Raw genomic sequence first — 13,573 nt, 5'->3', positions numbered from 1 at the left:
CTTCACTTTCAGTTTCGGGGAGGGTGAGGGCTGGGAGAACAGTCACAAAGGACACAGCTGGCTACACGCACTTTTCATGGCCCTGCTAGATCTCTTCCAGGGGTCCCGGGACTGGACCCTGCTCCAGGACAGCCAGGAGAACGAGATGCGACAGGAAGCTGCTCGGGGGCCATATGGATCTGCCTAGGGGAATGGAGGTGAGGAGAGGTGGGGATTTCGGGCGGGGCAGGAGCTCTCGGCCAGTTGAGCTGCTGCCAGGGGGCACGGAGGATGCCACCCGCAGGCCTGGCTGTGTTTCTGGGATTGCAGCATGTATGTACATTGTAGAACAAGCATTTAAATGTATATGTTTACGTTCCTGGTGCATCTGAATTTTAACACTATACGCATTTAAATGGAATTTGAGTTTGCTATGTTCATTTGGGTTAGATTTCGAGTTCTTCTCTTCCATAATTATCGTAAAGCTTTATCTGGCTTGATTCTGAGAAATAAGCAGGGTCTGTGTGCAACCCTTTAGAAGCAGAGCGCCTTCCAGTTACCAGAGCTGGTTCCAACCACCACTCCCCCATGATTCCACAGCATCACAACTCCATGCTTCCATAGCACCACCACTCTATCCTTCCACAGCACCATGCTTCCACAGCACCACCGCGCAATCCTTCTACAGCACCACTCCCCCATGCTTCCACAGCACCACTCCCCCATGCTTCCACAGCACCACTCCCCCATGCTTCCACAGCACCACTCCCCCATGCTTCCACAGCACCACTCCCCCATGATTCCACAGCACCACCCCTCCATGCTTCCATAGCACCACCACTCTATCCTTCCACAGCACCTCCTCTCCGTCCTTCCACAGCACCACCGCGCCATCCTTCACCAGCACAACCGCGCCGTCCTTCCACAGCACCACTGCGCCATCCTTCCACAGCACCACTGCGCCATCCTTCCACAGCACCACTGCGCCATCCTTCCACAGCACCACCACGCCATCCTTCCACAGCACCATCGCGCCATCCTTCCACAGCACCATCGCGCCATCCTACCACAGTCTGTGTGTGTGCGTGGCTCTGTCTGTGTGTGTATGCGTGGCTCTGTCTGTGTGTGTGCGTGGCTTTGTCTGTGTGTGTATGCGTGGCTCTGTCTGTGTGTGTATGCGTGGCTCTGTCTGTGTGTGTGCGTGGCTCTGTCTGTGTGTGTGTGTGCGTGGCTCTGTCTGTGTGTGTGTGTGTGTGTGGCTCTGTCTGTGTGCGTGGCTCTGTCTGTGTGTGTGTGTGTGTGTGCGTGGCTCTGTCTGTGTGTGTGCGTGGCTCTGTCTGTGTGTGTGCGTGGCTCTGTCTGTGTGTGCGCGGCTCTGTGTGTGTGTGTGCGCGGCTCTGTGTGTGTGTGTGCGCGGCTCTGTGTGTGTGCGCGGCTCTGTGTGTGTGTGTGCGCGGCTCTGTGTGTGTGTGTGCGCGGCTCTGTGTGTGTGTGTGTGTGGCTCTGTCTATGTGTGTGGGTGGCTTTGTGTGTGTGGCTCTGTGTATAGGTGCAAATGCAATAGGTCTCGCATTTGCGAGCGATTAAGCTACTGGCATTGTAAATGACAATGCCATTTATTTATATGTTTTAAAAACAAAAACATAAATAAAAATAATGTCATGAGCAATGCCAATAGCTCTAACTTTAAAAATGCCGAGACCATTGCATTGTAAATGCTTGTTTCTTTTGCTGTCCATTCACTGTCAGGTTTTCGGCAAGGGAGAGTAAAAATAAAAAGAATGAAACCCACCCACACCCTGGGAGAAAACACTCATGGTGTGGGAGCCATTAGTTTTACATTTATCTAAACCAAGCTTCCACTTTGGCAGTTTCTTATTTAAAAAATGTAAACGTTTCAAAAGTTTAGTGTAAGGATTCATCACCAATGACAGACGCACTTCAAACTTTTCACTGACTTTGTATAAACCATTGTGACGGTGGTTCATACCAATCCAAAGAATTCACAGACAGGTAGACTGAAAATTCTCCATCTCAAGGGTGGAGTTAACCAGATCGATGCTATGTATTTTCCCCTCCTGTGCTGGGATTTACTTATTCCCATGTTTCATGACGAGCTGGGCTCGTCATGAGCGTGCGAGGAGGCTACCTCATGACGAGCCCAGCTCGTCATGAGCGTGGAAGGGGTTAAGGCAGGGTGGCAGGCAAAAAGTCCTTTGCCACCCTGTCTCCATTTACTCCATCCACCTTTTTCTAAAAATCAGGCCCTTAGTTTTGACTCATCTCATTCCTTTTGTTCCACTACTGTGAACGTCCTTTCTCCATCTCACTCTTGCAGGTTCTTTTTCATTCTCGTTTTCTCCTTTTGTCACCGTTTTCCCACCTTCTTTCTCCTTTTCCTGCCTTCTCTTATATCTGACCAAGATCGAGCCACTGGTAAAATATAATCCAATATATACGCAGAGTGCCCTTGTTTACATAAAGACTAAGGGCCTGATTTAGATCTTGGCATATGTTTAGTTCATCACAAGGGTGACGATGTCCCGTCTGCTAAAATATAAATCTCATAGGATATAATGGGATTTATATTTCGAAGGACAGGATATCCGTCACCACTGTGCCGGAGGAACCTATCCTCTAAAATCTAAAACCAGGCCCTAAATTATACTACGTATAGGCCAGAAGCAAAATACTCACTCATTCATACTACGAACCCAGGAAACACATACTCAAACTATTAGTAAACTAATCCTCCACTCATAGAGCACATCCAGCCGTTGGAAAATACACATCTGCAGAGGATGCTTCTTATAGCTGTTTACAACACAAACACCCTAACTAGTCAAATAACACATGTCGCTACACACCAGGCCGGGAATGAACTCACCCCTCCCAGGATCCATCTGGTCGCTGCACCCTGCTGCAGTACTCCAAGCCCTCGTGCAGAGCCGCCCTAGAAGAGACAAAAGATTAAAGGTCAGGCAGGTTTATCACCCAATTGTTGGATCCAGCAGATGGAAGAGGCAACCACATACATACCAAATTAGGAAATCTGAAGAAAATAGGAGTCATGGGGGAGGGTAAAATGCAGAAGAACCACTGATTTAGAATAAACCAGAACACCATGCCTTCTTTGCATGTGGGCATACAAAACTCAAAGCTGAAAAGCAAGCTTCAATAGTATGTTCTCTGGCCGAGATATATAGATATAGAATATATATATATATATATATATATATATATATATATATATATATATATATATATATATATATATATATATATATATATATATATATTTATATTACCGATAGCCAGTAGGTATATATAGTTAGGATTGTTTTCCATAGGGAAATCGCAACATTCTATTGGGAATAACTTTGGCGCCGGTTGAGGAATCTTCCTGAAATTTTCCTTAACTTTGCCTCGCGGCGCTCCGCTCCTTCCCTGAAAGTTTGGGGGGGATTCGTCAAGCGGGGGCCAAGATAAAAGGGGGGTCCCAAAACATGTTTTCCCCATGTTAATTTCCATAGGGGGGTTGGACTCACTTTTAGCCCGAACGGCTGAATGGTTTTCCACCAAACTTGGCAAAATTGTAGGGACTGGTAGCCCGATGTGCCTTTGCTATGTCTCAAGATATGTGCTCCAGTGGTTTTTACAAAAATTAACTTTGAAAAAATATATATTGGGCTACATTGGGCTATATATATGTTAGAGCCCAAATGTAGCCCAATGTAGCCCAAAGATGGCCACCGGAGACAAAAAAAAAACAAATGTAGCCCAAATATCAGCCAGATGTAGCCCAACTATAGCCCAATGACAGAATGTCCCAGAGTGTTCTAAAGAACAACTAGAGCGCTAACAGTCTTATGACAAAAGTATGGCACACCTGAAGTCATCTTGATTGGAATAAAGTGTTAACACTCAAAACATTTAATTTGCAAAGGAACAAAATGAAGGGGTTCATTTTGCCATAGAAATTATGATTAGTGCTGAAGAAAGAAAAATTAGGGCACATTTTGAGTGACTTCTCATTAAAAAAATTCTGATATGCAGTCTCCCAAGATGGCCACCAGAGACAAAAGAGCCCAAATGTAGCCCAAATATCAGCCAGATGTAGCCCAACTATAGCCCAATGACAGAATGTCCCAGAGTGTTCTAAAGAACAACTAGAACGCTAACAGTCTTACTTATGACAAAAGTATGGCACACCTGAAGTCATCTTGATTGGAATAAAGTGGTAACACTTAATACATTTAATTTGAAAAGGAACAAAATGAGGGGTTTCATTTTGCCATAGAAATTTTATATATATATATATATTCACTGAAAAAACCATAGGTTACACACCAGTTATAGTTAGGAACTAGCATTTAAAAAACCTTTGAAATTCACTGAAAAAACCATAGGTTTCAGGCCTTATATAGTTAGGAATCAGCATTTAAAAAACCTTTGAAATTCACTGAAAAAACCATAGGTTTCAGGCCTTATATAGTTAGGAATTAGCATTTTTAAAAAACCTTTGAAATTCACTGAAAAAACCATAGGTTTCAGGAGTTATATAGTTAGGAATTAGTTTTTAAAAAAAACTTTGAAATTCACTCAAAAAACTATAAGTTTTAGTGGTGTTATAGTTAGCTGGACATTTTACTCATACAAAACCAATGAAATTGCTCCTATATAGTTAGTTGTACTAACTATATTTCACGCACCCGCAATCCACTGCTGATGATGTCACATATTAGATCATTCATGACATGGTCAGTGACATCACTGATGACATCTCAAATGACATCACTGATGACATCATCCACGTGACAATCACATACACCTTTTCATACACTATTACAATTTTTCATCACTGTTTGTAAAATACAGAGTATCATATTTAAATCCATTGTCACAACAATACAAGTATCTAAAAATCCACTCAGTGATTCATAGATGTATACACACATCTAATCACTTACCTATGGATTCACTCATACATGCTGTCAATGAACAATAGAACACTATCAAAAATACTTATACATCTATATCGACATTAAACAACAGCACGCATCCTATTCACATATGAAGTCATCCTACTCACTTATGCAAACAATGGATCATACTTACATATTTACTTAGCAAAACACTTATACAAACACCACTTCTTCTATTCATTTAGATAGTAAGTCATACTTAGTGAATTATAAAATCATTATTACAAGTATACAGTTATCCATACAGTCACTCACACAATCATTGTGTCTTATGTATACTTATTTATATACAACAACTGTCACATACACTGCCTTTTATTTTTCTAGTTTGTTGGACCTGTACCTTTGAGAAATATATTTGCTCATCACCACACCCATAAAGAGATTCCCTCACCCAAACTGTTAGAACATGTAGTTTTAACTTCATATATCTACTGAATCAACTATTCACACATCTTTGGACAGTCACACACCCCCCACCGAACCACACACACTTTCACACTCCCATACAAATACTCAGTTAACTAATCAATAACTAATATAGACTTTCACATAGCTAGTAACCAACTGTAGAATCCGTTTACACAACAACCGACAAAGTGATACAGATATTCACACAGTTTAGTCACTATCCACTATATTTAGTGAGACATTATAAATTGGTCAAGTAAACAGTCAATTACACTGCTACTAAATCCTCCATCCAAATATTTATTTATATATATCCACTCATTCTTCAATGTAAATTGCTATATATATAATGCATATTTAAATAACGAAGCAAACCACATTCACTGGATGATGGCATCAGTGATGTCATCAGTGATGTCATTTGAGATGTCATCAGTGATGTCACTGACCATGTCATGAATAATCTAATATGTGACATCATCAGCAGTGGATTGCGGGTGCGCGAAATATAGTTAGTACAACTAACTATATAGGAGCAATTTAATTGGTTTTGTATGAGTAAAATGTCCAGCTAACTATAACACCACTAAAACTTATAGTTTTTTTAGTGAATATATATATATATATATATATATATATATATATATATATATACCACCGAATGCAGGAACCCAATTTGACTGGAGCCACACGGAGTTCAGTAAAGCTCGTTTATTTCAATCCGGCAACTTGCTGACAGGCGCCCTCACCAGCAACACACATCAAAGTTAAAAACGCCAGACGCGTTTCGAGAGTGAAATTCTCTTCATCAGTGGGGTTCGTGTCTTAAGGGAAATGAAAGCGTCTTTTCCTGCTACCTTGCTCTTAACACACCTGCCACAGTGGGCGCGGCCATGTCCATGGCCTTCTGGGATGTGTAGTCCGCATAATATCCCCAGTGGGTGCGGTTGCATTTCCCCAGCAATTAACACCAAATTAATCCACAGTGGGTCGGTATGTCCTGCTAGCGGGCTCCTGCCCCGCTTTGTAGGTGCCAGATCGAGCGCCAAACTGACGACGCCCTGCAGAGTGTCAACTTGCTCCGTTCCATAGTTCAGAACATCCTCGTGGAGTCTTGAAGGATCTGCGACTGCAGCGGGCTCCCAGTCACGACAGGGAAGGCCGTCTATATACCACCGAATGCAGGAACCCAATTTGACTGGAGCCACACGGAGTTCAGTAAAGCTCGTTTATTTCAATCCGGCAACTTGCTGACAGGCGCCCTCACCAGCAACACACATCAAAGTTAAAAACGCCAGACGCGTTTCGAGAGTGAAATTCTCTTCATCAGTGGCGTTCGTGTCTTAAGGGAAATGAAAGCGTCTTTTACTGCTACCTTGCTCTTAACACACCTGCCACAGTGGGCGCGGCCATGTCCATGGCCTTCTGGGATGTGTAGTCCGCATAATATCCCCAGTGGGTGCGCTTGCATTTCCCCAGCAATTAACACCAAATTAATCCACAGTGGGTCGGAATGTCCTGCTAGCGGGCTCCTGCCCCGCTTTGTAGGTGCCAGATCGAGCGCCAAACTGACGACTCCCTGCAGAGTGTCAACTTGCTCCGTTCCATAGTTCAGAACATCCTCGTGGAGTCTTGAAGGATCTGCGACTGCAGCGGGCTCCCAGTCACGACCGGGAAGGCTGTCTATATACCACCGAATGCAGGAACCCAATTTGACTGGAGCCACACGGAGTTCAGTAAAGCTCTTTTATTTCAATCCGGCAACTTGCTGACAGGCGCCCTCACCAGCAACACACATCAAAATTAAAAACGCCAGACGCGTTTCGAGAGTGAAATTCTCTTCATCAGTGGCGTTCGTGTCTTAAGGGAAATGAAAGCGTCTTTTCCTGCTACCTTGCTCTTAACACACCTGCCACAGTGGGCGCTGCCATGTCCATGGCCTTCTGGGATGTGTAGTCCGCATAATATCCCCAGTGGGTGCGCTTGCATTTCCCCAGCAATTAACACCAAATTAATCCACAGTGAGTCGGTATGTCCTGCTAGCGGGCTCCTGCTACACATCCACTCATACAAAACCATTGAAATTGCTCCTATATAGTTAGTTGTACTAACTATATTTCACGCACCCGCAATCCACTGCTGATGATGTCACATATTAGATCATTCATGACATGGTCAGTGACATCACTGATGACATCTCAAATGACATCACTGATGACATCATCCACGTGACAATCACATACACCTTTTCATACACTATTACAATTTTTCATCACTCTGTAAAATACAGAGTATCATATTTAAATCCATTGTCACAGCCCCCACTTCACGAATCCCCCCGAAACTTTCAGGGAAGGAGCGCAGTGGAGCTGGCCAAAATTTTGAAAAATTTCACACAAATGCCTCAACCGGCGCCAGAGTTATTCCCAATAGAATGTTGCGGATTTCCTATGGAAAACAATCCTAACTATATATACCTACTGGCTATCGCCAGTAGGTAATATATATATATATATATATATATATATATATATATATATACATACAGTTTCTGAGAAATAAAACTCACTGGTGCCGTGGCCTCGGTATGCAGTAGACTTTATTCAAAGCAAACGGGTGCCCTTGAACAAAGTCTACTGCATACCGAGGCCATGGCACCAGTGAGTTTTATTTCTCAGAAACTGGCTTTCGCTACATAATTTTCGAGTGGCGTCCCGGCCGTGTTTGCCCGCCGTACTTGGAGGCTTGACACGCCAAAAACTACGTTGGAATATATATATATATATATATCTCCATCACCAGGTTAGCCCCAAGGAGTTAAATTGCCAGAAAGTACGTAGTTCATGTTGTTTTATTTGAAGGCGGGCAGCAAAGACGTGTGCAGGCAACAATAAATATCCATAAACCAAACGCGTTTCAGGAGTCCCATTCTTCTCTTCATCAGTGGCAAATCATGGCGAAAAAGAGCAGCGTTTCGCGCGCACACTTTATCTTCCCAATTACCTGCCACAGTGGGTGTGGCCTTCCTCAAAGCCTTCTGGTAACTGTAGTGCACTGCGGTCATCCCTTGTGGGTGCGCACTAATCGCTCATATTATAATAAGCAAAGGTGTTACCCCAGTGGGTTCGGGCACTGACTAGTCAGTCTGCCTGCCCTGCTTTACAGAATTCAAAGTGAACACGAGCTGGCACCAGTCCTGCAAAGGCTCCAACTCTCATTCTCTCCGTACGTTGCAGTACCAACCTGGCACCGACACGGACCTGTTCTCAAACAGTGGATTTACCTCCGCGGCTGGGCAACAGCCGATTTACATCGATCACATAGGTTAGCCCCAAGGAGTTAAATCGCCCAAAGTACGTAGTTCATGTCGTTTTATTTGAAAACTTGCAAGCAGGCAGCATAATATATATATATATATATATATATATTATCTCCGTTCATACATAATTATAAGGACATTGCAAGTCAATGAGGAGTTCCATTACCTTAGAAGGTAACGAGGCTGAAGGATAAGTTCCTTTACAAGGGCATAGAACTCCGATGTGACCTACAATATCCTTATAATGTACGGCAAGTTGGTACTTTATTCCTTATAATACAAGGTCACACTATAACCCTTTCACAATCCACTTAAATCCTGGGTTTGGTGCTCCTAAAGCGATAGGATGCCTGCCAGTATGAAGAATACAATTTTAAACACTAAAAGCAGCTAGATATGCGTTTCAAAAAGATAATCGGTTCAATCCAAGTCAGACTTAAAAAAGAAAAATGCTATAGCTCTGAATGTGTAAAAACATGCATAGAGATTCTATATTATTATTACCTAAAGCATGGAAAAAATAAACATGTTGCCACAAATATCTACTTTCCGTTTATCACTGTGCATCTAGAAGAACAGAAGGAAAAGTTATGTTTCGTTTTTTTTTTAATGTGCAGCTTCGATTATGTTCTTTGACCTGCCTTTCCTTTCCGCTGCAGACAACAGCAGCAGCATTGTGACCTCAGAACTCGACTGTAATAAGTTATTACAGTAGAGCAGCTATGTGATTTCTTTATTACAAGCAACTAAGAACGTCACAAGATGGCTGTAATAAGGAAATTAGAGATGGGATTACTGGCTCTCACGTAGCATTATATTAGATTATGCCAGTGCATCCAGTGGACATTCATGGTGTGTCTTCTCCCATTTGTAGCTAATATACAGCTTTGCAGGTCTTCGTAATTGATTTCTTTTGATCGCTCTTTCATGGGTGGAGATGATAGACAGTTCCTTCACCCACCAGATAGACTCACCGTAGCATCCTACTTATGAGCACACACTAGAATCATGCCCAGCGACTCCCCAGTCAGTCTTTCTGAAGATAGAAAAGTCTCTATTTTGATCTTTTTTTATCCACTTGACCTGGAAGAGCCTGATCAAACAAACACCAAAGTCCACTTAGAAGTAGGAACTAGTAAAGTCATTGGCTTCAGAGGGTTAATTCCCGAAGTTTCACCCTTGAACCCAACATTAATTCCTAACCTTAGCCGCAGATCCAGACATTCGGGCACCTGGTGCTCTGGTACACCTAAGACCGCGGAGTGCAAAATGGCCATCCACAGAAATCACAACCATTAGGTTCCGCAGATAGTTGCAGGACTACAGTAACTGTGGACTTTGTCACAAATGGACACCAATGACAACTGTCATCACTTATTTTATATCCAGATCTTTCGATTCTCACCACTAGTTAATTACAGTGGGGTCACTGCAGCTCTGGTGGTGGGTTATTAGACATAGGAAGTTATTGTGGGACACCTTTTATATTCTTGGATACTCATAACCCCTCAGCAGAGGCTTCAGCCTTTTCAATTGTGCAGTGTGGTGCCACACACCAGCCAGTTCCTGATTTGGGTCAAGAGTCCCTATTTCTGTACTTCTTGCACAAACATAATTACACTGAGAGAAAAAGTTCTAGGAAAAACTAGGATCTAACAAAGTCTGAAATTCTAAGTCAATCGGAGGGCAGCCTCAGAGGATGTCATTGGCCTTAGTTACAATGTTATGGTACAGCAAGACAGTTGGAGAATTAAAAAAATGTGGGATCATAACTCTACTCGGAAGGTTTTAGCAACTTCTTGTCTCTTTCCTTATTTCAATTGCAACTCTTTTTACATACCAGGTAAATAAAGTCTATTTTCTTCAATAGCATTATAGCCCACTGACAGCGGGCTGTACTGGCCATTGAAGGTCCGCTCCAGCGTTACAGGCCCGAACTGAAGGCAAGGGCCTTTGACAAGGGAGCGGGTCTTTAGCGGCCCATATAGCTCAGCTACGGTGAGCTATAAGGCTATTAAAACATTCCGCTACTAGAGGGCACAATGTTCTTACAAATAAAACAAAGACCTCAGTGAGCCCAAGGGGATTTAAATTCCCTTGTGCTCTATGAAGCTTTTGTTCACAGCAACAGCTGTGAACGACAAACATTGGAATGGTGGAGCTCCGGGCTTCTACCAGCCATTAGAAGCCTGGAGCACTTCCTGGTTTTCAATGGAGCCCACAACATTCCTATGTTCTAACATAGCCTTATAGCCCTCCATAGCAGGCTATACCAGCCATTAAGGGCCTGCTCCAGTGTACAAGGGAGTGGGCCTTTAATGGCTGGTATAGTCTGCTATGGAGGCTATAAGGCTATTAGAACATTCCGCCCCCAGAGGGCAGAATGTGCTAGCAGAATGTTCTAAATAGTAAAAAAAAAGGCCTGACGGAGCCCAAGGGTGTTGAAATCCCCTCAGGCTCCGTGAGGCCTTTGTTCACAGAGGCAAACTTTGGAATGCTGATGATCCGGGCTTTCACCAGCCATTAGAAGCCCGGAGCACTCCACTGTCTTCAATCGAGCGCCCAACATTCTAATGTTCTAATTAGGGATAAAGCAATGACTATACATTGAAGATATGATGATAATTACTGTGTGATGTTGTGAGTTTGCAATCCCTATCAACTTCAGGAGTAAGCCTTGGCTGTTCTCCTTCACTAATCGAGAGTCAAGTGCCCTAAGGAAGTAACTTTCTGATTGGAAAGTATTAGTACAGTGGCGCTTGATCCCCAACTGTAAACTTCAGTACCCACCCAGGATACCACCCTGTAATCACGAGCTGACCCAGTATCCTAACCAAGGGCCTAACATGTATATTGTGGGAGCCCTACGACTACTGTAACCAGTAAATGTGAAAAGGAGTCATGGATTATAACCAACGTTTGACCTCAGGTTTAGGACTCAACCCAAGGACAGACCAGCTGATCATCATTACAGACTTATATGTTCAATATTTTTAAACTCTTCTTATGTTCTCCCAGAGCATGGCTCATTCAAACAGCAGAAGCACTACCAATCCACTATAACAAGGTTTATTTCTTAAGCAGTTTCCGGCGTACCTGCCACTTTTTTCATGGGTCTCAGACTACAGACATTATTGATGGCAGAAAACCTATAAAAGCCTCGTGTTTGAGGTGGCCAAGATACAGATAGATCCCTTCTGGGCGCCTTACACATGTTGCAGGAACAGCAGTTCTGGCCCGACACGCCGTGTGTAGTCCGAGCTGGTTTAAGAGGTTACCTACACACATCCACTTGGAGCTCATTTTTTTTAAAGTGGTTATCTGGCCAAAAGATTCAGCTAGTCAAAGGAAAGGCTGGCTGGAGAACTATAAAGCTACAATGGAAAGAGACCCTGAAATTCTGGCTCCGCTTCTGAACCAAACTGTGTGTAAGAGAATAGGACTCAGACATCCTTTTTAAAAGAAGAGATAAACACATTTCAGCTTGACTTGCTTTGTAGATTCCTAATACCGGATATCTGTAAGTAAGACACTGCTCAAGAAACTGTACATCCCATCTTGCAGTTCTGAACAACAACGTCCCGGCTTAAGCTACTTTCCCATGGCTTTTATGCATAAACGTACAATAAGCAGGCCCCTTCTCCCAGATTTATGCATAAAGACTTCTTTGTATATTTGAATGTATTTTCTAGAAATATTCTTGTGCAGTGCCTTTCATCTTTTAACTTTACTTAGAGATCTGGACCCCAAATAGCTCATGGTTTTCCCCTGATCGGTCTGCTGGTCTTCAATCATCTCCTGCAAGTGTTTCCAATCCATTGTCCTACTATTGTCATTTGAGAACCTACTTGTCTCTGTGGTTCTAATCTTCTGTAGGTCTCCATGCATAACTCACTGACACTCCCTCTCAGGCTTCGCATTATCTTCCATCAACCACAACAAGTCCACTAAACCACAGGCTACAATGCAACCCTTGCCGTTTTCTCCACACACCTTGCTTAGTACTTGTCTTGTCAAGTACCTCCAGGTCTCACCTAGCTTCCCCTCAAAATGGGGTCTAACTTTAGGTGACCTGTATAATAATTCACCTAACCTCACTGCAAGTCCCCAACAGACTTCTCCTGACCACCCAACAAAGCTCTTGCCTGACCATACCCATCTCCTGCAGCTCTCACCTAATCTGCAGGTCTGCACATATGCTGAACACTTCCCGCTCTCACCTTATCTCATCCACACGGTGATCCGGAAATTTGTCCTGGAAATGTTTGAGCGCCTGCATGACTGCCGACGTACACTCCACATAGGTGTAATCAATCATTATGTCACCTGAGGCAAACAAAAACACATTGCTAACTCGTCAACATTCCCAAGAGACTAATAACCAAAATACACCGTGAATGAATGGTAATATCCTCCTTAGATTAAATGTACTGGGCATGAAATAAATAAAAATACATTTGTAGTTTATCTAAGTTATATAAAACAAACATCATCGGCCGAAGATGGCCACATCTCTTCGTTTTCCTGACTGATGTCCAGGTACATCGCCTGCCACCGAGACCTGTGGCCCTCTGGAGCGGAACGGAGACGGAGGTTAATAATGAAATGCCTGTGGGTGGCCTGGAGAGTGCTTCTGTCCCAGTGAGATCAAACTGAGACTGTCTGTGCCCTTCGACATGGGTGGACACTGTAGTTGTGCTGCGTTCGCATGGCCTGGATTGGAGGTAGCAATCCCCTTAGCATCATTCTGAGCAGGAGAGAGGTACTCCCTGGGAGGCACCTGCTGCACCCTGGGAAGCCCTTGCACTGTAGAGAATCCCGGGGCAGTGGGGGAGGTCTCATAAATGCCTTGTGTGCTGCTGCTTAACTAGGCCTAGGA

General features: G+C 43.5%; 1 protein-coding gene across 5 annotated transcripts in view; it reads right to left on the bottom strand.

Annotated features, from left to right (window-relative positions):
• The window catches only part of LOC144823165 (lanosterol synthase-like), a 171,868-nt gene that overhangs the window by 46,426 nt on the left and 111,869 nt on the right, over positions 1-13,573 (bottom strand). For all 5 annotated transcript variants that reach the window (XM_078681444.1, XM_078681441.1, XM_078681442.1 and 2 more), the window contains exons 17-18: positions 12,915-13,020; positions 2,867-2,932 (exon numbers count right to left, since the gene is read on the bottom strand). In XM_078681444.1, coding sequence (XP_078537570.1) covers positions 2,867-2,932; positions 12,915-13,020 — 172 coding nt within the window. The remainder of the gene's footprint in view (positions 1-2,866; positions 2,933-12,914; positions 13,021-13,573) is intronic.

The sequence above is a fragment of the Lissotriton helveticus genome, chromosome 3_1 (assembly GCF_964261635.1).
Source record: "Lissotriton helveticus chromosome 3_1, aLisHel1.1, whole genome shotgun sequence".
NCBI classification, from domain to species: Eukaryota; Metazoa; Chordata; class Amphibia; order Caudata; family Salamandridae; genus Lissotriton; species Lissotriton helveticus.
This window is presented reverse-complemented; position numbering and strand designations above follow the sequence as displayed.